The 25,443-nt window shown below is 58.2% G+C and overlaps 1 protein-coding gene across 13 annotated transcripts in view; it reads left to right on the forward strand.

Moving 5' to 3' along the window:
- The window catches only part of LOC149124473 (uncharacterized), a 171,392-nt gene that overhangs the window by 52,768 nt on the left and 93,181 nt on the right, over positions 1 to 25,443 (forward strand). For 7 of the 13 annotated variants that reach the window (XR_016214509.1, XR_016214507.1, XR_016214504.1 and 4 more), the window contains exon 1: positions 13,884 to 14,605. The exons of 2 other annotated variants lie outside the window; for them this stretch is intronic. Coding sequence is in view for 2 of the 11 variants with exons in the window: in XM_089305672.1 (XP_089161798.1) it covers positions 14,366 to 14,605 (240 nt within the window). In the remaining 9 variants the exon portion in view is untranslated. Of the gene's footprint in view, positions 1 to 13,883; positions 14,606 to 15,304; positions 15,486 to 25,443 lie in introns of those variants that run through there. 4 more of the 13 variants (XR_016214502.1, XR_016214499.1, XR_016214503.1 and 1 more) reach the window with 3 other exon arrangements.

A 25,443-nucleotide genomic window follows, 5' to 3' on the forward strand; every position in this document is an offset into this window, starting at 1 on the left:
GGGGAAGCACTGGGTCCCACCAGGGTTCCCTGTGGCCCCTTCCCCCAGCACTGTCACTTGTGCCATCTTCCTCTTTCCATGCCCCCACCCCAGTCTTCATTACAAATGCTGCCCCAGAGCCAACGCACTCCCGACGGATGCGGCACGAGCGACCTTCCTACGCGTGCCGATGCCTGAACGTTGCTGCCACGTGTCCCCTTCATTGCTTCCTGGTGCTGTTCGTGTTCCTGTAGAAAACCTCAGGTAACTCCAGAGACAGCACGAGCCTTTATGATTGTGGTTGGAAGAGTCCTGTGGCTGGTTCCGGCCCAGGATTGTGTTCTCACCGGCCCGGGTGAACGGGGTGTGCCGTGGTGTGTGTGTGTGTGTGTGTGTGTGTGCACGCACGTGCGTGTGCACAGTGGTGCTGAGGAAGGACAGGCAGGAACCGGACGTGCGGGAGAGCCAAGCCCAGGCGTGGTCTCAGCCCCCCTTTGGGGGCTTCCTGCAGCCGAGCCCCTGGAGGCCTGGGAGTGGTTGGCGGGGGCTGTCCAGGTGCCTCCTGGGTGATAGTGAATGCAGCTATCTCGAGTTCCCGAGGGAAGTCCCCTGAAGGCCGCCTGTGGGTCCGGCTGAGAATCACGTCCTGCAGTGAGGCAGTGCACAGAAGGTCAGCCAGGAGCCAGTGGGGACGGGGGCGCCAGTGCCACCCTGCACACCCTGCCTCCGAAAAATGGGGGTGGTTTGGGCTCGTGGTTACGGCACTGTGTCCCATATTTGGTGCCCGGGATCAGTATCCAGCTCCAGCTCCCGGCTAACGCCAACCCTAGGGAGTAGCCATGATGGCACTGGTGTTTGGGTTCCTGCCGCCTACGTGGGGGACCTGCACCGGGGCCCGGGCTCTGGACTTCAGCCTCCCGTCCATCACAGGCATCTGGGGAATGGACCAGCAGACAGGAGCTTGTCTGTGTGTCTCCCTCTCCGTCAGATAAGCAAACTCATAAGTCACCTTGAACAGTTCACGCCTGAGAAACGGCTTCTCCCGCCCCTCTTGCTCTCATTACCTGAGAATCCCTGATTCGCTGTGACCGGAGAGCAAGTCACAGAGCCTCTCTGAAAGGCAGAGCCAAGGGCCGCCTCTACCCTGGGCCTCAGCGCGTGCCTGGGGGAGTGCGCGTTGTTTCTAAGAGCATTCTTCTCCACGTGATTGTCCCGCAGCCAGCAAAGTGCGTCGAGAATCCTCATCCTGGAGTGTGGCTTCGAGGCTGTTTTTAAGTCGCCCAATCCTTCCTGGAAGTGTGGCAGAGAGCAGAGCCGCCGTTCATGCTGGGAGAGGCGGCCGGCGTCGGTCCCCTCCCCTTCCTCCGCTCGAAGAGTAATGACCTAGAGAAGTGCTTCGGAGGCTTCTCGTCTCCACGGTGTGTGGGGGGCTGGAAAACGGCCCCCAGAACTCACGGCGTCCAGGCCCTGAGACATGAGACTGTGACCTTGAGAGAGGGTGTTAGCCGACGTGATGGAGTTGAGGGCTTTGGGATGAGTGTTCCCTGGACCGTTCTGCCTGGCCCTGGGAGCCGTCACAGGGGTCCTCCCCAGAGGGCAGCAGCAGCAGCTTCAGCCGGAGACGGGCTACAGCAAACGGGACACGGCCGCACGGGGTGGGGGCCAGGGTGGCACTGCTGCCACAGACCCAGAGTGCTGGTGCTGCGACCTGCGGCCCCTGGACGCACCTGTGGTAGCACTGGACAAGAGGCCGTGCTCCAGCAGGGGAAGACAGCGAGGGCAGAGGGAGCGGAGGGGGTGTATTGGCTGCAGAGGTGGGGCTGCGCCCTGGTCTCTCACCCTTGCCCCTGGGGCCGGCACTTAGGTTGCTCTCCCTGCTGAGGTGAAGGGCCCTCCAGCCCAGGGGTCTCCAAGTCCAGCAAGAATGAGAGAGGACGCCAGGTCGTGTCTGTGCTGTAGACTGTTCTAGGCCGTGTGTCTGTTTGTTTAAGAGTCAGGGAGGGGGGCCGGCGCCGCGGCTCACTAGGCTAATCCTCCGCCTAGCGGCGCCGGCACACCGGGTTCTAGTCCCGGTCGGGGCGCCGGATTCTGTCCCGGTTGCCCCTCTTCCAGGCCAGCCCTCTGCTGTGGCCCGGGAGTGCAGTGGAGGATGGCCCAGGTGCTTGGGCCCTGCACCCCATGGGAGACCAGGAAAAGCACCTGGCTCCTGGCTCCTGCCATCGGATCAGCGCGGTGCGCCGGCCACATCGCGCTGGCCGCGGCGGCCATTGGAGGGTGAACCAACGGCAAAAGGAAGACCTTTCTCTCTGTCTCTCTCTCTCTCACTGTCCACTCTTCCTGTCAAAAAAAAAAAAAAAAAAAAAAAAAAAAGAGTCAGGGAGGGGACACTCGGTTTGCGCCCAGCTTGGTACTTGGTGCAGGCACCGTTGCCCCTTTGCACACAGCACGCTCAGAGCGGCGGTGTTGCTTGCTCACGGCCCCCAGGACGGCCACATGTCGTGGTGCTGGGTGACTCCGGGCAGGCAGGCGGGGGCGGGCACTGATGCACGTCTTTTGAGGGCAGAGTTTAGGAGCTGTTGCTTCTCCCGGTTGGCAGCCTCTGGAGGCAGCCAGGCAGATGGGCGCGTGGCTGGGTCAGGGGATGGGTGCACGGCCTGGCCGAGGAGGGCTTGCCTGTCCCTCTGGGGCAACCGACTGCAAGGAGCCAGACAGGCAAGAGGGGGCCCTTCCCTGGAGCCCCTGGGAGCGCAGCCTCACGGAGTGCGGGACACCACACCTGCGTGTCTGAGACCGCCAGGCCACGGGGAGCACTCTCAGTGCATGGTGACACAGGACGCTGACGGCTGCTCGCCCCTCCTCGGTTATCACCACTGGTGTCCTCCTTGGGAAATAACGGCTCTCATTCTGGCCATGTTGGCTTTCAAAGGCTCCTCCAGGAAGGGAGGCATTCGGAAACTTCCGACAGAGAAGGTGAAAAGCAGAGGCCTTCGGCAGTGCCTCCAGGAGACGGGTCTGTTCACGGCAGTTCCGTGCTGGGGGGCGGGAGTGCAGAGGTGGCTCCCGCCCGCAGGGTGAGATAATATACCTCCTTATTTTGGGAAAATCGAGCCAGTGCTCAGGCCACATGATATAAATATTTAAGCATTCAGTGGCATTTTATGCCAATCGATAAACGAGAAGGAAAAAGCACTTACGGAAAACCAAATTCGCTTCTGCAGAAGGAGCGGGGCCGTTTGCAGTCGGCTGTGGCGTCAGGAGAGTCGATCGCGTGGCCGTGGGCTACGAGGCTCAGAAAGTTAACGCTGATGGCCAGAGGCGCTCAGGGGGGTCAGGCCCAGTACTTCCCGGAGTTAGTGTGGCGCGCTGGGGTTTGAAAGGCGCTTTCATGTCCATTCTCTCTCGTGTCCACGTGGCCAGGGGATAAGCCAGGAGCTGCCACCTGCTCTGGGTTGCAGCGAATCCTCCCCAGTTCATCTTGGTGCTCTAACCCCGTGTGGCAGAGTCTGGCCTCATTTGCAACCAGAGCCATTGCAGCTGTCACCGGTTGGACCAAGATGTAACATCCTGGAGTCAGGTGCACCCTGGTCCAATCTGACTGCTGTCCTTACCACAGGAGACAGTTTGGACCTGCACACAGAGGGAGAGGGCAGACAGACGCGGAGGGGGGATGGCAGGTGGTGCTGAGAAGGGCTGGGGGCTGCAGAACGTGTGGCGCGTGTTCTGGACCAGATCTTCCCCTTGGAAGGAGCCGGCCCATCAGCAACTCGGTCTTGGACATCAGCCCCCAGCACCAAGAGACTGTGAATCAGTGGTGGGGAAGCATCCGGGTGCAGCCCCTAGAAAGCTGACACGTGGGTGGGGGTCAGGAAGTGATTTCATGTCGAGAGGGCATGGACAGGATATGCGAGCACACGCCCGGGACTGTAGCCGGGGTCCTGTGGTTCCTGGCCCAGCCATGTGGGGGTTTCCAACTCGGAGGGCCCTCACTGCAAGGGCTGGCCAGCGTGAGCCAAGTGGACGAGCATCCTCCTCTGCCCCTCAGACGAGAGAGATGCCAGAGCCGGGTGGACAGCAGGTGGCTGAACGTGGCCCTGCAGGAACAGCACAGCCAGTGAGAGTCCTGGGTGTGGCAGCAGGGTGTGGTCGGCCTTGGAGTGTGGGGCACTGATGCCCAGGCATCTTTATCTGCACCTAAGAGCAAAAGGGATTTCGCTCCAGGAATCTGAGCACTCAGGAGTGGGCAGGCTGCGGACAGAGGCTGAGCTGACTTAAAGAACCTCGCGTGAGCGCTGCCTGAGCCTGATGCTTTTACCTAATTGAGTTTATGAAGCTGGAAACAGCTCCTTTCCAAGGGGGCCCTCCATCTGCTGAGGGGGACGCCCGGGCGCGTGGCTCTCTGGCCCCAACTCCTCGCAGGCGGAAGCCGCACGTTGGAGGACCTGAGGGGCAGTGACGGAGCTGTGAGTGCTCCAGTTCCAGGGCTGTGGCAAGCGGGTGTCACCCTTGCGGTCACTCCAGGGGGCAGGACCTGCTGTCTTCGAGTCACCAGGCGGGCACAGCAAGAGGGATGCTCCACGCGTTGCTCCACGCCCTCTTTGGCAGTAAGCTTTTTCTTTCTTTCTTTCTTTCTTTCTTTCTTTCTTTCTTTCTTTCTTTCTTTCTTTCTTTCTTTCTTTCTTTCTTTCTTTCTTTCTTTCTTTTTTTTACAGGCAGAGTGGACAGTGAGAGGGAGAGACAGAGAGAAAGGTCTTCCTTTGCCGTTGGTTCACCCTCCAATGGCCGCCACAGCTGGCGCACCGCACTGATCCGAAGGCAGGAGCCAGGTGCTTCTCCTGGTCTCCCATGGGGTGCAGGGCCCAAGCACTTGGGCCATCCTCCACTGCACTCCCGGGCCACAGCAGAGAGCTGGCCTGGAAGAGGGGCAACCGGGACAGAATCCGGCGCCCCGACCGGGACTAGAACCTGGTGTGCCGGCGCCACAAGGTGGAGGATTAGCCTAGTGAGCCGTGGCGCCGGCCAGGTAGTAAGTTTTGTACTGAGAACATTTGCCTGCCACTGTGTAGTAATTCCCGGAGGACACACTGTGCATGGCTTCAGGTAAATTTCCACCGGGCTTACAGCCCCCAACTCCCCTCCGTGTCCACAGGTGGCTCCTCCAGCCGTGGGAGCGCAGGTGGTGTGGGGTTGACACGGAGGACTCCCCCTGGCAGGTGAGGCACCTGCTGCCCCCAGAGTGGGTGTCACAGCCACAGAGAGAGGGCGGCGTCTCAGCACTGCGGCTTCCAGGCCGTGGCTTAGACTTGACACTGTGGTATTTTATGTCAAGAGAGAGGCTGAAATTCACGCTGCTTTTGAGACCAGGGGTAAACCGGAGTGCTGAGTGATTGACAGGGAAATGACTGACAGTCGGAAAGAACAGACTTCAGATTTGGTTTAGGAAACTTAAGCAAATGTGCCTTCAGGTTGGAGCGGACAGTCCGTGGCTCCGGTAGACTTCTTAGTTAACTTTCCGCTCTGGACATGTTTGTGGTGCACATGTGGATGGCCACATATGTACACATGTATGTGTGTTCACGTGTATGTGTGTGTGCAGGCATGTATGTACATATGTGAGTGTGTGTGCCAGTATGTGTACATGTGTACACATGCTTCTATGCATGTATGTGCACATGTACTTGTGTGCATGTATGTGTGGTGGGCATATACATGTATAAATGTGTGTACATATGTGAGTGTGTGCATATGCGCATGCTGGTATGAGTGTGTACATGTGTGTGCTTGTATGCATGTGTGTGTATGTAGTTGTGTGCATGCATGCATGCCAGTCTTTGGTGGCTGGAGCTGTCTGGCAGTGCTGGCCGTGCAGCGTCTGTCTTTGGAGTGTGGATCAGGTGAGGGGAGCACCCTCTGGCCCAGGTGAGGCTCAGGAGGTGGTGAGGACGCTGTGCCCCGGGTTCTTTGATGAAGAGCGTTCACCCTGTCCCTGGAAGGGTTGTGGGAGCCGGGTGTCTGCTCCCGGCTCCGAGGCAATGTGTTTTTATTCATTATGCTCATCAAAGCCACGCGGTCCCGGTTAGCCTCCGGATGCTCTCCTATCATCTTAAACACAGAATTAATAACCATTTAGAAATCTCTCAGAAGCCGTAACGTTTTCCACTGTATTTGCAGGCAGGTGGGGTGGCAGGAGAGGGGGCTGGAGAAGGGACGGCGGGGGAGCTGGGGCACCTCTGTCCCTCACTGCACCGTGACCTCCGCCACACGGGACCATCCTGGGGCTCGCGGGCCGGTCCCACGTAGCTGTCTTTCCTCCACCTGAGAGGCTGCACCCTGCACACTGAGCAGGCGTGACCTTAACCTTGTACATGGTCTGCTAGGGACTGCGGAGCAAACACTGCACCCTCACAGCCCAGTGGCTTCTGGGGATTGTTCAGACAGCGTGTGAACCCAGGATGCCCGTTAAGGAACACTGGGCTTGATGCCTGCTTCCTGCTCCCGACTCCAGCTTCCTGTTGGTGTGGATCCTGGGAGGCAGAAGTGAGAGCGAAGCCAGGGTCTTGCTGTGCGTGTGGGACCGGGACTGACCGCCCAGTGTTGGTCCTGACTCAGCCCCTGCCATTGCTGACAGCTGGGGAGTGAAAGAATGGACGCCCGGTCTCTGTCTCGGTGTCTCTCAAATAAACAGCAAAAACATTTTAAAAACTGTGATGGGAGATTTGGGCTGGGGGCAAGTTCGCCTTTTTAGTGATTCACATATGCATATACATATATGTATATATGTATGTAATTTATATGTGTGTTGTATGTGTGTTATACATGTGTGTTATATATGCATGTGTTATATGTGTATTATATACGTGTGTTATGTATGTAATATGTGTGTTATATATACGTATGTTACATTGTGTTATATATGTGTGTTATATATGTGTATGTGTTATATACGTATGTTATGTGTGTTATATATGTGTGTTATATGTGTGTTATGTGCTATATATGTGTTATATATGTTATATGTGTGTTTTATATACGTGTGTGTTTTATATGTGTTACATGTGTGTGTGTATAAAATTTATTTCAGGGACAGAGATACAGACACAGTGCTGACAGACAGCTCAGAGATGCTGACTGCTGCCCAGAGTGATTTATTTCATTAATGAATAACAACGAGACCGTCCTGTCTGTGTCCTGCCTCCAGGCAGGCATCAAGTGCTAATGAGGTCTCCTCTTGTTTTCCCCAGGCTGGCTCTGGTTTTGAGGAACGGCGGCAGGAAGCGTTCAGTCTGAGTCCGATCCGTTCTTCCTGCCGTGCCCGTCTGTCCTCTGTGCGGCCAAGTGCGGGAAAGAACTGCCTCTCCCCGCTGACAGCCTCGTGGCCTTGAGCAGCTCTCCTCTTTGCTGAAGTCCAGACGGTAGCTTCACGCCTTCTCTCCCACGAGGGGACACTGGGCCTGCAGGTTGTCTGTGTGGTCAAGATGTGGTCTGCCCGGCACTAGGCATGGTGCTGGCCCCGAGAAAGGGCTGGGCCATCCTGTCCTTGGCACTGATGCCAGTGACGTTGGTTGAAGATGCTGGCCTGACGCAGGGGAGGTTGCTCGGGGACTTCATGCTGGGCCTGCAGCTGGGGGAAGGGGCTCGGCTGCCTGCCGGTGCACACTGTCTGGTGCTGGGAGGGTCTCCGGCGTCTTCCTTTCTCCCCGAGTCAGCGAGGGCAGAAGGCTCATCAGGAGCTGCGTCTCTCAGTGTGGCTCCTCCAGGTGGAGTTAGAGAGAGCTCTGCACATGGCCTCTGAGAGTCGGTCCCAGAACTGCAGGTCCACGCAGCAGGGCCCTGCTCGGCCTGCCCGGGCTCCGCTGGCTCCAGGTCTCCCTGATGTGGCTCCCGTGTGCTTCGATCCAGACAGTCGCCACTTGGCAAGGCTTCCCCAACCTCCTCTGAGTCCCGGGATGAGCCAGTGTGTCCCATTTCCTTTGCAAACCTCCTGCCCCAGCAAGTGCAGATGGCCCCAGCCAGCGGCCAGCTGTCTCTACTCCTGTGCGTCTGTTCCATTGCTGCCCCGGGCTGGTGTGCTTCTGCCCATGTCCAGTTAGGCCGGTTCTACGTGTGATGAATTGTTTCATAAATGGGCTAAATGTTGGGGCGCAGAGGGGGCTGTTGGGCCCGTGAAGGGAGCGTGACTGAGCTGCTGCGATGCCCTGGGGCGGATGTGAGCCAGAGACATCTGCTGTGAGCATGGGGGGACCCTGAGAACCGGATCCAGCTGGCGCGCGGCGGGCTCCACGCAGGGCTTGGCGCTGACGTGGGGCTTCAGGGCCAGCCTGTGAGCCCTGGAGGTGGTGCCCTCTGGGTTCTTTCCAGGAAGACTGTGTGGCACAGCCAGGCCCTGGCCCCCTGTATGCGCTGGAAGCCACGGCAGAGTTCAGGTGTCATGTGTAAGGCATTATTTTCCGTGATCTGGCCGCCACCTGTCACTCACCGCCTCACCCCTGCAAGGCCCTGATGCCTGACTTGCACAGCACAAGCCACGGAGGGAGCAGCCCACTGCCACCAGGCCGGTTCCCAGCCTCTCACGTGGTCTCCCTGGAGCTCTCACTGGGAGGGAGGGACCTAGGGTGGAGCGAGCCACCTTGATCAAAGTATACGCAAGATTCCCAGTACCTTGGGGGATGTTTTCAATTGATTGCTTAATTTGTTCTTCAAATAGGCCCAGGGAGGTGGGAATTACTACTTCTGTTCTATAGGGGGCGCTGCTGAGGCGCTGAGTTCAGTAACTGGGGACAGTCACACACCAGTCAGAGACGTGGCCGAGGCAAGTCTCAGCCCTGATCAGACCACATCATCAGGACAGATATGCTGGGGCCGGCGCCGTGGCGTAGCAGGTAAAGCTGCCGTCTGCAGCACTGGCATCCCATACGGGCACTGGTTCGAGCCCCGGCTGCTCTACCTCAGCATTGGAGACGGAACAGTTGACACAGTCGGCTATGGACAGAATGGTGTGACCCCCCGACTCATGTTGAAGCTGGAACCCCCGTGTGGCGGCGTCGGCAGGGGGCGCCCGTGGAAGTGCCAGTGGGAAGTACTTGGGCTTTGAGGCGATCACGGGGGTGGGGGTGGGGGGCAGTGGTGCAGCCGGGGCTGCTCCACCCAGAGCCCCGTCTCTGCCTTTCTCCCTCCACGTTCAAGCGCACGGAAAGGCTGGGTGAGCGCCTGCGCGGGGCCAGCTGTGGTCGGTGCTGTGGTCGGGCCGCTGTGTGCCCCCGACTCGCAGCTTGGAAGCCTGACCCTGAAGTGAAGGCGCGAGGGTACCAAGCCCTGGGCAGGGACTGAGCACGGGTCCTCCTCGCCAGCGTCGGTGCCTTAAACGAGACGCCCAGGCGAGAGATCCCCGGCTCACTGAGCACGGAGCATGCGCACGGCGCTGTCCACGCCTCGCCGGGGCCCTCCTCCCGGGAACCCAAGTCTGCCAGCACCCTCTGCAGACTTCCCGGCCCCCAGAGCTGTGAGCAGCCAGTGTCGGCAGTGGAGGGCCCGCAGCCGTGGCCTGCTTCCCCCCGAGCGCAGCGATGGCCCGCTAGGGGCCACTCCGTGTTTCCTGTGCTTTGTCGGACCAGGTGTTGCTGAAGTTTGCGCGGTAATGAGTGAAGAACCTACCCTCCTCCCGCCCACAGGGCGATGCCCTTTTTACCAAGGGGCTTCCTGCACTTGCACACTGCTGCCCTGGCTTTGCTTACAGCACTCTGTCTCGGTTAGGGACTCCAGAGGGTCCTGAGTCTGACTCCAGTCAAATCCGCTTGGGCTCAGCGTAGCACTTCCTAAACTTCTCTGATGAGGTAGAAGGGAGTAATTCCCTGGGCCCGCCCAGAAATGGGCTGGAGCTGTTTGAGGGACAGGGGATTGGAGCTCCCCACCCCGCCCCAGGGGGGAAGTGAGTGTGTGGCTTGGAGCAAGCCCTCCATGGCTGCGGGTGGGGCCACCGCTTTCTGCTGCTCTCTGGGAGCTGGCCCAGGAGGCAGACGCAGAAGCAGTCGGGGCTGGGCGAGATGCTAAGGTTAGGACTTCCACGCCCACTGGGCCTCCTGGAGCCCAAGGCAAGTGCTCGGGGCACAGGGAGCAGCAAGACCGGAGGACCCTGGGGTGCTGGTCACGGAGCCGCAGGAGCTGCTCACCCAGCAGAAGCAGGGTTGTGTCTGGTTTAAGCTCCTGTGTGTCTATGTCTTGGTGCAAACTCTCAGGTGAGCCCGTACGTTATTCACCTGGACTGCACGTCAGAAATCTGACACTCCTATCTCAGTGTCCCGACAGGGCCCGTGGACGGTCTCTCAGCTGTGGGTGAGACGGCCTGGGCCAGAGTTAACTACATCACTCGTGATGGGCTCCTCACCCTTTTACTGACGACAGAACTTTGGTCATAAGCTCCCCCATGCACACAGCAGCAGCGCTCAGCAGGGAGGAAACAGAGAAACTTCAGTTTCAGTCTCCACTTGGCTGCTGGGCTGCTGTGTGGCTGAGCCCTGAACTAGCTTAAAGTCTTTCCGTCTCGGTTTTGTACGTCGTAAAATGCGCTATAAAGAGGAGGGAATAAGATAATGCGAGCAATGGCTTCAGCACACAGCCCTGATAGGACACTCCACAGATGTCGTCCTTATACTAAGGGACAATAGAATATCCGCTTCGGTGAGCTGCCGTGTGGGTCGTGGGGGGCAGGGCCCAGCGCCCGTGGTCCCGCAACTGGGAGAGAAGCCGCGTGGACACAACACCGTGCTCCCCCACGGTGAAGATGAAGAAGGTACAACAGGGATCAGGGGCTGGAGATACAGCCGTTTAGGGGCCTGGTGCCACGGAGGTCATTGCTGAGCCTGTGACGCGTAGGAAAACTGGCGGCGGTGTCTGGAGACTTCATTCTAGCAGGCAGGCAGCAGCCACGCGCTGGAGTGGGGGGTGCGGCTGGCCAGTGAGCGGGGTCCCGAGGGACCAGGCCAAGCCGGCAGCTGTGGCAGAGGCACAGGGCAGAAGCTTGAAGGGTCTGCAGGGTGCCGGGGGTCTCTGGAGGGTTTGGACGGGGGTGTGAGCACGCTGGAGGTGGAGCCTGCACGCCCCTCCCCCGGGCTGTGCTGTCACGTGGAGGTGACAGGTGCCTGTCTCCGTGGAGGACCCAGCCCTGAGATGGTCTCCCCTTCCCACTGGGAGACCAGGAGGCAGGGCAGTAATGGAACCCTTAGGCTGGGAATCCTGCTTCTTAGCCCCGGGGCACGTGTGTCTCTCAGCAACACAGACCTGGCAGAGCCAGGAATAAGCAGCGTGGAGGGCAGGGCCCCTGGGCACGTGGGCCCTCGCCGAGTGGAGCGAGGAGCCAGTGGAACGTCCAGCAGGGGGCTCCTCACTTGGTCACACGAAGATGCCTCCCTCCTCTGGGCAGCTGCACACGGGACGCGGTGTTACTGTGCCCCCGGTAGGCACCTGCCAGCCTTTTGTCAGTGGAGAAAGCACAGTCGGGTCTGGAAGCACCCGTTTAAGGGACACAGAAAACACTGAAGTTTCAGTAGAACAACCGCCCTCCGGCCGCGTCCCCCTCCTCGGCGGGGGCTCGATGCGTCTCCCAGGCCGACTTGTAGCTTTGTGCTCAGGTGTTCACTGCCTGCTGCCGTTTTTGCACGGATACCCGGTGAACACTGGGTTCGTGGTCATTCCACAGTGTTCTCTGCTTCTCGGCCCTCCAGGTGTTGCAAGCATGGATCTGACACGGTGGATGTTCCAGTCGCCGTGCTGTGCTGGTCGGGCTGGAGTCGGGGCAGGGGGCAGAGAGCGGGCATTGTCCTCGCCAGAGCAGCCCCGAGCACGCTGTCACAAACCGTGCGGCTCACACCATGCACCGCCGTGGTCTCACGGTGCCTGTGCGCCGACATGCAGGGGGCGCAGCTGGGCTCCCATCGTTGGGTCCAGGTCTCTCCAGAGGCTGCCTCCGTGGTGTGGGGTGGGGGAAAGTCTGCTTCCATGTGGTCTCAGGGCATTGGCAGGATTTACACATGCATGTATTTATGTGTGCGTGTGGTATGCATGCATACATGTATTCATGCATTTCATCATAAATGTGCGTGGGTGCTTGTGTGCATGGTATGAATGTGTTCATGTATTGTGCATACATGCATTTATGAATCTACCCAGTATTTGTATGTATTTGTGTATCTATGTATATGTATTTGTATATGTATGTAAATGGATTTGCGTGTATGTATATGGATGTGTGTGTATCTATATGGGTTTGTGTATCTATGTATATGGGCTTGTGTGTGTATGTATCTATATGTATCTCTGTATGTGTGTAACTGCGGCTGTAGCGCTGACAGCTCTGCATCTCACCGTCTGGCAGCCGGAGCTCTGCTCCTCTCCTGCAGGTGCCCCCGCTCGTCCCCTGCCCCGTGGCCTCCTGCAGAAGCAGCCGGTGATGTCCCAGCCCATGGCTGCCAGGCCAGCACTGCAGACTCTGGAGCGAGCCTGGGGAGCCTTGTGTGGCGGGAGTGACCGGTGCCCCCACACTGCACGGTTAGAAGTCGCAGACCCAGCCTCACCGGCAAGCGGAGGGGTCCACGGGAGGTGACAGCAGCAGGTGGGGCTGCTCGGGCCAGCTCCACGTTGTTGGGGGGGTCCCATGAAGACCAGGCCTGAAGCCCTCCTGAGCAGAGGGAGCCAGCCAGGCCCCAGACTGGCCTTTCTGATAACCAGAGAGCCTGACGCTGAGCGTGAGCGCCTCCTCCTGGGCGCCCCTGCTACAACGTCTGGCTCCAAACCCTTGCTCAGAGGAGCTGTCCTGCGTTACCCGGGGTCCGGTGTGCCTTTCGAAGGAGACGGCCACCCAAGGCCAGCGTGGGAGAAGGGACATGGCAAGTATTTCACTTTCTGTCCTCATTGCCGGGGCCACGTAGCTAACGGGCAAAGCACTTTCTCCCTGGCTCCCCTGCGACCACGTGGGAGGCACCGTGGGCCTGAGGCTTCCATCTGGGGCTCACAGTTCTGACCCAGAACAGCTGCCGATGCTCACCGTGTCCGCAGGTGGCCTGGACCTGGCGCCCAGGGGCAGGGGCCCTGCAGGACGGCCCTTCTTCAGTGCCGGCGAATCCTGGGGCCTGGGCGACTCTGGGTGCGCAGAGCTGGGGGAGCCTGGGATCTGTGGATGAGGCCGAGGGGGTGCCGGGGCCACACCCCAAGTCACCGGGGGCCATGGGCGGCAGAGGGCATTGCTTCGGAGGCACCTGCCGGCTTTGTTGAAGACGAGCGCGCCTGAGCCTTTGCCAGCTGACAGCCGCGTCTGAGCCAGAGAGGCTGTGACCCCGTTTGCTGCGCTGCTCCTCTTAGATGACAGCCTGGCACCCCAACCCAGCAGCCGCGGTGCGCTGAGCCCCCTCCTCCCCTGGGAAACAGGATACGTGAACAAGGGTCTCTCCCACAGCCAAACAAAGGAGATTCCTTTCCTCACTGAACTCCTATGTCTACTCTGTCTCCTGCAAACCTGTATCGTAAAGGGACATTTTTTAGTTGAAAGTTTTTATTGATCACTCTGTCTGCTTAGCTGCCACAAAGATATGCACACAAGCTGGAATTTAATAAACATTAAAAAGGTTAACATCTACAGGTTCTAAGAATGAAGACTTTCTTCTGGGCTACTTTGTTGGCTGGCAGTCGGTCATAAAAACACAATACAAATTTCAGCGAGCAGCAGGTATAAAAAGTTATGTGGAAATAGATCTTTGAGTGATGACTGGGGCTGGTTTCTTCCTTTTACGAGCTCATGGATCCATGAGAAAAAGTCACTCGTTGTTGGAATGAGACTCGAGGCAGCATCAGTTCTGTCATTTTTTTCTTTTTTTAAAAAAGATTTATTTATTTGAAAGTCAGAGTTAGAGGAAGAAGCAGAGAGAGGAGAGTGAAGAGAGGAAAAAGAGAGAGAGAGAGAATCTTCATCAGCTGGTTCACTCCCCAAATGCCCACAGGAGCCAAGGGAAGCCAGGAGCCAGAAGTTCACCTGGGTCTCTGATATGGGTGCACGGTGCCAAGCACTTGGCCATCTTCCACTGCTTTCCTAGGCACACGAGCAGGGAGCTGGATGGGAAATGGAGCAGCCGGGACTGGATCAGGTGACCATATGGGAGGCCAGCGCTGCAGGTGATGGTTTTATCCCTACACCACAGTGTTGGTCCCTCTTTTTCTTTTTTTTAAGGTCGGTGTTACTCCTGTGATCCCCTCCATGGACAGGTACCTGCGAGAATTCTCAGGGGAACCTGCTGCCCCCTAAGTTTTAATGATGTGTTAGCAGATGTGGCCTTTCGATTCTCCTTCAGATTTGCGGAGAGGGAAGACCTGGAAACTGCTGGATTTGTTTTAGGGAAGATTCAGGATGGGGGAGCTGCGCTTGCTTTCGTTAGAAGGAGGTGAGCGGAGCGGGCGTGGAAGAATTGGCATCAGCTGCGTGCGGGCCCGTGCGAGCAGCTGCAGGGAAGGGCTGCGTGGAGACCGAGGGGCTGTGAGCGTGTTCTCGCGGGACTGTGCCGGCGCAGCCTCGGGGCCTCTCGGCGGGCAGGGTCCCTGCATGGAGCACTGGGGACACGTGAAGCCTGGGGCGGAGACGGAGCTCAAGGTAAGAAGGAGACGGACGGCGACAGAAGGTGCAGCGTTGCCGGCGGGCACGGCACTTCGCCGTCGGGTCAGAATTGTGGGGCAGAGTCTGGCGCACAGGAAGCCTTGGCTTGTACAGGGGTGTGGTGGGCAGCAGGTACAGTCAGAGCAGGCCCCGGGGAGCCGCCACCCCTGCTTCGCCTGGGACTGTGCACCTCTGCTGTCTGTCCGCATCTGTTGCCTGCTCAGCCCACTGCTGAGTGCCTGTGGTCCACAGTGAGTGGGGGACGCCTCCTTACAGGGAGGAGAGAGCGAATGACGGTGAGCCAGCGCTCCCTGGGTTTCCCACTCAGAGTAGCCTGTGTCTTTCCCAGCCTCACAAGTTCCTGTGGACCCAAAGCGCTGTGATTCTGGGGTGCAGGCGCATTCCTAGGGCGCGGCACACATTGGCTGTTCGCCTCTGTTGGGGGCAGAGTCCCAGGCCGAGTCAGGGACCCCCACTCTACCGTCATCTGGAGTCCAGGGCCGGGAGAGATGGTGGGAACTCCAGCCACTGCGTCAAGGCTGCGTCTCCTCTAAAACTCAGCCAGTGACGCACAGGAGAGGCCTGCTCTGGGCCGGGCATGGTACAGCCGAGCGAGCGCCGCTCTCCAAAGACCTCGCCGTGCACGCTGTCTGTGTCCACTCTGTCTTTTCTCTCCACCTGTCCCCTCCTGGACAGGAGGCTCTCGCTGCCCTGTTGGTATCTGCAGACGAACACAAGCCCTGTGACGTGTTAGCTGCAGCAGGAAGACGTTCCTGGGAGCGGCTGTGGCCCAGCGTCCTTCACAGGACTAATCTGGACTGATCCTGCTGCCTTCGAAGCCAAGAGGAGCAAGGGGTGTCCCGCGAGGTCGTGGAGGGTGAGGAGTTCTGCTCAGAGTCAGGGGCTGGGCCGTTTTGTGCTTCTGCAAGCCCCGGGCTGGCTCTGTCCCCACCTGGAGCTGGAGGAGGCGTAGGTCTCAGAAGGTTCTGGTTTCTTGCCGTCACCTTTGCTCCACACCCTGTCCCACTTCTGCGCTCCCGTCCGAGGAAGGGGTTCCAGGAGGCGCCGGCTGGCCGAAGCTGCAGCCGCCGGCAGTGGGCTTTGCCCGGCTCCCCACCCAGCTGTCGCTGTGCCTCGTCGGCCTGCTCCCATCGGCCATGCATGCTCGCCTCAGGCAGGGGTTCTTATAGTTGGACACGAGGTCCTGTGGGTTTGAGCATTTTTCTCTGCAGTGTCCACTGCAGTCTTTTTTTTTTTTTTGACAGGCAGAGTGGACAGTGAGAGAGAGAGACAGAGAGAAAGGTCTTCTTTTAGCCGTTGGTTTACCCTCCAATGGCTGCCGTGGCTGGCACACTGTGGCCGGCGCACCGTGCTGATCCGAAGGCAGGAGCCAAGTACTTATCCTGGTCTCCCATGGGGTGCAGGGTCCAAGCACTTGGGCCATCCTCCACTGCACTCCCTGGCCACAGCAGAGAGCTGGCCTGGAAGAGGGGTAACCGGGACAGAATCTGGCGCCCTGACCGGGACTAGAACCCGGTGTGCTGGCGCCGCAAGGCGGAGGATTAGCCTAGTGAGTCGCGGCGCCGGCCTCCACTGCAGTCTTGAAAGAAATGTTTCCTCACGAGAAAAGCACCGCCGTGACCTGCGGTTTCCTCGTCCGGCACGGGGAACCCAGGCTGCCCCAGTGAAGGGCAGGATGCAGGGCACCTGCCCCCTGTGCTCTTCCGGGACTTGGGAGCTCCAGGGACCCCAGTCCCGATGTTTGCCCTCTGACCTGGGTTCTCGTTCTCAGTCGCTTTCTTCGTAAGTAGTCCAGGAGGCCACGCGACTCCTCTGTCGCGACCAGGCGCTGTCTACCTACCTGATGCAGGTTCAGTTGGGCCTACCACGCCACCTCCCTCAGCATCCACCTGCTCCTCTCTGTACACCACGCATGTGCACACAGCCGGGGAATCCTCTTTGTGGGACTCCAGCCCTGGCTCACCCAGCTGCCCCTGTCAGGTGGAGATGACCAGCGTACCACGCACACAGGAGCCAGATCAGCCGTCAGAAGCCAGGCTCAGGGCGTCTGTGCCCCGGGTCCCCTGGCTGTAACATCTGGGAGAGCTGCTTAGCATTCCTGTATCATGGAAAATTAGTATTTAAGATGTTCACTTGTTTATCACTGAAGTCAAGATACTAGACACCACGGGCTTGGCTCCAGGAAATAACTCAGATAATAGTGTCCACGACAGTGGCCCCTGTAGGAACAGGGCAGGGGCACTGCCTGGGAGGCACCTGCAGGCTCCAAGCTCAGGCTGAACAGAGAGGCCCAGGTGCCTCTGCAGACATCAGCCCTTCGAGTGCGTGGCCCTGAGCCCTGAGCTCCCAGCATGCTGGTCTTCCCCCAGGTTCTCAGTGCCCCCATCCTGCCTTTTCCCGCCATCCCTCCCTACCACTGCCTGCATCTCTCTCCTCTCCCCCTCCTCCACTCCTCTGCCTGGGTACAAAGAAGGCCCTGTGCCTGGAAGAGTCCGCGGGTGCAGTGAGAGATGGAAGTACGTCGCCACGAACTCAGTCTCTCTCTGCAGCTGCCGTTTGGAAAGCAGGCTCCCTGCCACCTGGGGCTGAACCTGCCAAGTGCCTTGGCCTCGGCGGAGCCCCGGGACCTCAGCCACAGCTGCGTCTGTGTGACGTTTGAGAGCGGCTGCTGGCGGCCGAGCTCTGCCTGTGATGGGGAAACGGACCCTGGGCTCAGAGCCTCCTCTCTCTGCTCCTCGTTCTCACCCAAATTCGGGGCTGCTCGTTCCGTGACAGCTGTTTCAGGTGCCGGCGCACCAGGGCTCGGAGGGGCAGAAGAGAAGGGCTCACAGCGGGGGGTGGGGTGCTGCCTTGCAGGACTGCAAGAGGATGGTTTTTCTTCCCGAGTTTGGCCAGGGCGACTCACGCCTGGTACATTGCCAGGATGGAAGATCATGACCGAGGGTCTTACGCTGAGATAAGTTAGATTTCTTCTCTTAACACGAAAGGATAGAGGTAGAACGCTGCATGGAGGTAACTTATTTATTTTGATTAAGATTTATTTTCAGGTCAGAGTTACAGGGGGAGAGAGAGACAGCGAGAAAGATACAGAGAGATCTTCCATCCATTGGTTCACTCCCCAAATGGCCGCAACAACCAGGGCCAGGCCAGGGTGAAGCCAAGAGCTGGGAGTGTCAGCTCTGTTTCACATGTGGGTGCAGGGCCCAAGCTCTTGGGCCATCATCTCCCAGGCGCATTAGCAAGGAGCTGGATCGGAGTGGAGCAGCTGGGACACAAACCAGTGCCCACATGGGACACCAGCACTGCAGACGGTGGCTTTACCCGCTACACCACAGCGCCAGCCCAGAGGTAATTTAATGTGGCAGATAAGCCAGATGAGTAAAAGTAGCAATGACTATATCAGTTATTATCATCTGTTCATACCCATTTCACGAGCCAGGTGCATGCCTGAAACTCTTTGCTATAGATTATCTTGGTTACTATACAAAAAGACATGCAAAGAGAAATTCTAGCTGACTTTGTTTAAAAAATATTTATGTATTTGAGAGGTATAGTTAGAGACAGAGAGGGAGAGACACACAGAGAGAGGTCTTCCGTCCGCTGGTTCACTCCCCAAATGGCTGCAATGACCAGGGCTGGTTCATTCCGAAGCCAGGAGCCAGGAGCTTCCTCCAGGTCTCCCACATGGATGCAGGGGCCCAAGGACCTGGGCCATCTTCTACTGCTTTCCCAGGCCACAGCAGAGAGCTGGGCTGGAAGAGGAGCAGCTGGACATGAAGCAGTGCCCAGATGAGATGCAGGTGCCCCGGGTGGAGGCTTAACCTGCTGCTTAGCCCACAGCAGCAGACCACTGACTTCTCGAATCGAGCAAACCGAAGCTGAGAGCCGGCCTTTTCCTTCATAATATCCTGCGGCACACGCCGAGGAATCGCCGTGTCCATCCTGTGTCTGTGGCAGTGTATGCGTTATGGATCATTCTGCACTAGGAATCAAAACAATACAAGCCTAGCGTAGCCGGTTTCCAGAAAGGAGAGTGTGTCCATAGGCGTGCATGAGCGTGCGTGTGTGAGCAAACACGGCTGTTTTTTATTTGTGCCAAGCGGTGGCAGGACACACGCGATGGTCTCCCAGGAGTGGCCGGGGAGAGACACCGGGCTTCGGTTGGTACCTTGTGCTCATCCACACTTTTTGCTATGATCCTCTATCACCTCCACGTTATTACCAAGAACTCTGCAGAAGTGAAGTGGAATTACATAATCTTTGACTCAGCAGTTATATTTTTAGAAATCTATCCAGGGAAATAAGTAGGCAGTGCTATAAAGTTAGTGTAAAAGGGTATTTCTGCAGTGTAATTAGAAACACTTATCATTAGGGGTTCAGTCGAATGAAGTCTGTTCCATCCACACGACAGAGGACCGTAAGCGAATTTTAAAAAGAAGCCACTATGTGTAGATTGGCGTCGGGTTCCCTCGGCCAAAGCCCAGCAGGACCTGTCTGGGGGGTGAGCCAGTCGGGTTGATGGCACTGCCAGGAGGGGGGGTGATGCCAGGGGGCGCTGTGGTGCAGCGGGAGGCGGGTGTCAGGATTTACAGGGGGTCGGTCTTGGGTCAGGTGGTTCCGAGGAGGGTCTGGGGAAGCGGGCTCTGCTCTGAGCTGGATGCTGGTGGGCAGAGGGGAAAGCCCGTGGGACTGAATCTTGGTGCATCTTGTTTACAAGGAGGGAGACCAGAGTGAGGCTGCCGTCACTCAGGCTGGTCAGGAAGCGGGTGTCTGCACATTTCTGTGCTGTTCTGGACATTGTTCCCGTCTCGGCTGGTTTATAGAGTCGTCCGGTTTGGTCTGGCTCCATCGTGGTCTGGAAGTGACCATGGGTGATGAGGCTGCTCTGTGATGCTTGTGTTTACCTGGAGAGCATCCAGGTCTAAGGGTGGCACCGGCTGCTCTCGGCTCCCACCCAAGGCTGCTTTTATCCTTCCCAGAAGACCTGCACAGTAAGTTAGCCAACAGTGTTTGTGAAGAAATCTCATCTTACAAGTAGCAGCAAAAATGTCTGTTCAAATGCAGGGGGAAACTCGGCGAGTATGCAGCTGGTTGTCAGCAGTGCTGCTGAGGGGGCTTAGGTCATGGGAGGGTTTTTTTTTTTTTTAAGATTTATTTACTATCTAAAGGTCAGAGTTACACAGAAAGAAAAGGAGAAACGGGGGGTGGGGAGGGAGAGGGAGGTCTTCCATCCTCTGGTACACTCCCCAATTGGCTTCAACGGCTGGAGCGGTGCCAATCCAAAGCCAGGAACCAGGAGCTTCCTCCAGGTCTCCCACGTGGGTGCAGGGCTCTGAGAACCTGGGCCATCTTCCACTGTATTCCCAGGCCACAGCATGGAGCTGGATTGGAGGTGGAGCAGCTGGGACTTGAACCAGCACCCATATAGGATGCCAGCACTGCAGGCGGTGGCTTTACCCATTACACCACAGTGCCAGCCCCTGGGATATTTTCCTCTGCATTTTATGCCTCTTGGTTTCATTGAAATGTTTTAATATATTATATTTGCAAAAGGAAAGCAATGCAAATATCTCCGATTTGAAAGTAAGTCTGAGGGGCCGGCACTATGGCTCAGCGGATTAAAGCCCTGGCCTGAAGCACCTGCATCCCATATGGGTGCTGGTTCGAGTCCCGGCTGCTCCACTTCTGATCCAGCTCTTTGCTGCTGCCTGGGAGGGCAGTAGAAGATGGCCCATGTGCTTGGGCCCAGCACCCATGTGGGAAACCTGAAAGAAGCTCCTGGCTCCTGGGTTCAGATCAGTACAGCTCCAGCCATTGAGGCCATCTGGGGAGTGACCCATCAGATGAAAGACCTCTCTCTCTCTCTGTCTCTACCTCTCTCTGTAACTCTGTCTTTCAAATAAATAAAAATAAATCTTACAGAAGAAAAAGAAAGTAAGTCTGAGTAAACAGGACCTTGTTCCTGTCCACCCAGTGCTCATGAAGCTGACGGATTCTGCTTTTCCTGCCCACTTTCTCCTGGGGGAGAGTTTGGGACAAAGCCATGGCTTTGGTTTTGAAAAAGAATTGATGGCCACAATAGGGGAAGAAGGGTAGGGAAGGCGATTTGGGTTTCAGTAGGGAGGCAGGGCAGCCTCCACCCTTGCTTTCTCACTCATCGGAGGGGACAGCCATGCACCTGTCCAGGCTGCTGAGAGCAGGTGCAGTGGAGGGGGGCGGGTCTCAGTGTGACACAACCTCCAGTTTCCAGCATCCCCAGCAAGGCTGCCCAGAGGAAGGGGGGTTGGGCCATGGCTTGGCGAGTGTGGAGAGGGTTGGCTGGGAGGAAGAGAGTCCTGAGTACAGGGGCAGCCTGTGCAGAGGTCAGTGCTGGGCAGGACGGGGACTGAAATCCCATGCAGCTGGTGCTAGGAGTTGGCAGGAACCTGGGCGACGCGGGGCTAGGGACAGAGGATGCGGAGCCGGCACGGGAAGCCACTTGGATTGGCCGTGGGCCACAGAGCAGGGGCAACGTTGTGTTCTGAAGCAGCTCTGTGGGTGCTGAGGGGCGGGATCCTCCGGCTGAGCACCGGTTGCCGGAGGTGGCCAGTGGTGCTACGTGGGCTGCGTGGAAGTGAGGTCGCAGCACACTGGGGTGGCAGAGTACCGACTGGAGCTCCGTGCAGGAGTCCACAGGTGCCGTGGTTAAAATCGTTAACTGTGTCTGTGACCCCAAGTCCGGGACAGAAACCGTGTTCGCTGGAGAGTTTGGGAGGAAACCGTGAAGCCCAGTCTTCGGACAGCAGCGTCCACCAGGGCTGATGACATCATCGCTTACCCACATGTGATGTCATCCCCAAGCCGGCCTCTCGCCTTCTGCAGCCACGGAAGACCCCCTACTTGCCATCTCACTGAGCCCGGACAGGGCCAGTGAGCCGTGTTCACGTCATCGTGCCCCCACGAGCCCCCAGCAGCCTCCTGCGAATGCCTGCATTCTCTTGCGTGAAAACACCCGCCTGCCACGTTGCTTACTGAGGAGCGGAGTGGCCTCCCGAGTGCTCAGGCTGCTCCCGACCCCAGACCCCTACCGCTTCCTCGTTCTCCCTGCACCGGCTGAGCGAGCATCTTGATGGCAGAGCTGGACGAGGTGCCAGGGAGTTCCGTGGGCAGCGTGGACACCGCGTGGTCAGCCTTGTGTGGATCCAGATGGGTCTGAACTTGCGGCATGAGGTTAAAGTGAGCTGAACCGCGGGAGCGCGGAGCTGTCCCTCTGGGCGAGGGAAGCTTGCCCCCGTGCTGCCCCCTCAGAGCCGGTTGCCACAGGGGAACGCGCTGTTTTGTACCTTTTTCTCTGTTTGAAAAGACACAGAGATTAGAAGACTGTGGCGGGGAAGCAGCTTGGGAATGGTGGGGATGCTAATAGGCAAAGTGGGTGGAATGAAATTGCTCTTAAATAAGTAGAAAACTTAGCATTCAATTACCTTAAAAATGGGCTTACTTTGGAGAATTTCATTTAACATATTGCAGGTAAAACCCAATTTTGTCTTTTAAATCTTTGGCTAATGCCAGGCTGAAGGGTTTCATGTGCTTATCCAGCTCGGAATCTCACTGGGGAGGGTCAGCGGCCTGGGATTCCATGGGAAGTGATTGGCTTTGCCTGGGATCTTTTTCTTACACAGAAAATCCTGTCTCAGTATCGTGAACTGTGGCCATGAGGATGAGCCAGTAGGGGGTCATAGAATTTTCCAAAGGTTCTACTCTGTCACAAGAGAAAAAATTAATTGCCAGCCCACGCAGTGCTCCCAGCCAGAAATGAGAACGTCCCGGGATGGGGCTTCCTGCAGAGCTCGGGCAGTCAGCTCCTGCGTCTGCCTGGCCGTCTCCCACGCCCCTGCTGCCCCAAGGTGCCATGGAGCAGCTGGGCCCCCGGCCACTCCAGACCCCTGCTGGCTGTGCCCTGCGTCCCTGCGGCCGTGCACTGGGCCCCACTGGGGCAGCTTCCCTCCACCAACGTGGACGCGGCAAGAGTTCCCGCCGCCTGAGCGGCTCTGGGGCCAGGTGGAGCTGCGAGAGGTACTAGCGTACTTGTTGCCAGCAGTGTTGAATCTGTAGGCTCAGGGCCTCATGCGCGCCCCTGCGGCACCTGCTCAGCAGCTGGGTCAAGTCAAGTGCAGGTGCTCCTGGACTCGCTGGCGGACGTCATGCAGGGAAGGAGTGGGTGCAGGGGAGGGGCTGAGGCAGGAGGCAGGCATGGTGCACAGGAGGTGGCCGGAGCACCTCGGGGGGAGGGGAGCAGCACACAGTAGGGGTGGTGATGGCTGTCACAGGGGCAGGGAGTGTCACACAGTAGGGACGGTGATGGCTGTGTGTCAGAGAGCGAATAGCACACAGTAGGTGATAGCTGTCAGGCAGGGAGCAGCACACAGTAGGGACAGTGGTGGCTAACTGCATTAGAGAGGCATAGAGTAGCATACAGTAGGGATGGTGATGGCTGACAGTGAGGCAGGGAGCAGTGCACAGTAGGGATAGTGATGACTGCATGGAGTAGCGCACAGTAGGGATGGTGATGGCTGTGTCAGGGAGAAGCACACAGTATGGACAGTGATGGCTAACTGCATTAGAGAGGCATGGAGTAGTGTACAGTAGGGATGGTGATGGCTGACAGTGAGGCAGGGAGCAGCACACAGTAGGGTCAATGATGGCTGTCACAGAGGCAGGGAGCAGCACACAGTAGGGGTGGTGATGGCTGACCCGTGTGTCAGAGGCGGGGAGCAGGCACATAGCGACAGTGGTGGCTGACCCCGTGTGTCAGAGGCAGGAAACAGCGCACATAGGGACAGTGGTGGCTGACCCGTGTGTCAGAGGCAGGGAGCAGGCACATAGGGACAGTGGTGGCTGACCCCGTGTGTCAGAGGCGGGGAGCAGGCACGTAGGGACAGTGGTGGCTGACCCCGTGTGTCAGAGGCGGGGAGCAGGCACATAGGGACAGTGGTGGCTGACCCGTGTGTCAGAGGCGGGGAGCAGGCACATAGGGACAGTGGTGGCTGACCCCGTGTGTCAGAGGCGGGGAGCAGGCACATAGGGACGGTGGTGGCTGACCCGTGTGTCAGAGGAGGGGAGCAGGCACATAGGGACAGTGGTGGCTGACCCGTGTGTCAGAGGCGGGGAACAGCACACACAGGGACAGTGGTGCTGACCCCGTGTGTCAGAGGCAGGGAGCAGGCACACAGGGACAAGCACACATAGCTGTCCCTGGGAGACTGAAGGGCTCCCTCCTGAAGCGTGTGTGGGGCCGTCCCTGCTCCCTGGAGACTCTCACAGTGCCCAGTCGTGTGGAAACAGTGTGAGGGGGAGCCTGGCCTTGGTGTTGAGAATTCTCAGAGGATTTAGTGATGCGAGCAGGTGTCTTGCACAGCACCTGCTGGTCACAATGAAGGAGCCAGGGTAGCAACAGGGTCTGCAGCTCCTGGGCGAGGCTGCCTGCTGGTACCCCAGGGCTGGACACACCGCCTCGATTCCTGGCATGGGCCTCTGAGCCTCCATCTCCCGACATGTGTGTGTCCGGCTGTTCCCACGGTGAGCGTGACTATCCAGGTGTGACGGGACCTCTCCCTCCTGTGCTGGCTGTCCCTGGGGGAGGCTGCTGGGAGCTGCAGCCCTGCCCCTGCGTTCCCGCCCGAGCCTGCTATGGCCCCAAGCATCCTGGGAAGCAGAGGCTGCCGTGTGCCCTGCAGTGCTGGTGGACGGACCCCTGCCTGCCCTGGCTCCCGTCTCCCCGCTCCTCTGCCTGGGCCTTTTTCTGTCCAGTTGGTCAGGAAGTCCCCCTGCCACCGGCGAGGAACGACACCACGGAAGTGCAGCTTCCCCAGCCCTGCCAGGCGGCTACGAGGCCGATGAGGAGACTTCATGGGAAACAATTAAAAATAAGTTTTTGGGGCACAAAAAATTGAAGAAAGCCATGCCTACGAGGGGTCATCCAAAAGCTCATGGGAAATGCATCTTACAGAAAAGCTGCGTGGATTGCATGTTTGCTGGCACCGAAGCAGCCGTAGCTTCTCAGCCCGTGTCCGGGGGAGTCGTGCCTGGCACTGCACAAGGCCAAGCCCCTGCTCACTTGGCTTCTGTCTGAGCTCCGTGCACCTGTGCCTGCTTCTGCTGAGACCCGACCTAAGCTCCCAGGGTTTACATGTGGCCGAGCGTGCACATCCACACGTCTGCCTGCTCTTAGACCTCACGTGACGCCTCCTGCAGGGCTGTTGGTGCCTGACCCACAGCCTGATACCCAGGGAGTATTTGTAGCGTGAGAGGGTGGGTCTTTCTACATTTCCATGCCACGAGCTTGTCTCTGAGGCACAGGAAAATCCTAACATATTTCGTCAAGTAGGATCTGTTGTCCTACAGGAGGTCTAGCAAAATGCTCTAACAGCCTGGCAATCAGGGGCAGGAGGCTGGCACAGTGGTTAAGGGACACTTGTAGCCCATATGGAGCTCCTGGGTGTGAGACCTGGCCCTGCTCCCGATTCCAGCTTCCTGCCAGTGCCCAACCTGAGGTGGCTCAAGTGGTTAAGTCCCTGCCATCCATTCAGGAGAGGCAGGGGGTGTCACACAGTAGGGACGGTGATGGCTGACTGTGTGTCAGTGAGGCAGGAAGTAGCACACAGTAGGGATGGTGATGGCTGACTGTGTCAGTGAGGCAGGGAGTAGCGCACAGTAGGGACGGTGATGGCTGACTGTGTCAGTGAGGCAGGGAGTAGCACACAGTAGGAATGGTGATGGCTGTCAGAGTCAGGGAGTAGGGTCAGTGATGGCTGTGTGTCAGAGTCAGGGAGCCGCAC

Source organism: Oryctolagus cuniculus, chromosome 10 (genome assembly GCF_051225735.1).
Source record: "Oryctolagus cuniculus isolate XC-2025 breed Fujian yellow rabbit chromosome 10, ASM5122573v1, whole genome shotgun sequence".
Classification (NCBI taxonomy): Eukaryota; Metazoa; Chordata; class Mammalia; order Lagomorpha; family Leporidae; genus Oryctolagus; species Oryctolagus cuniculus.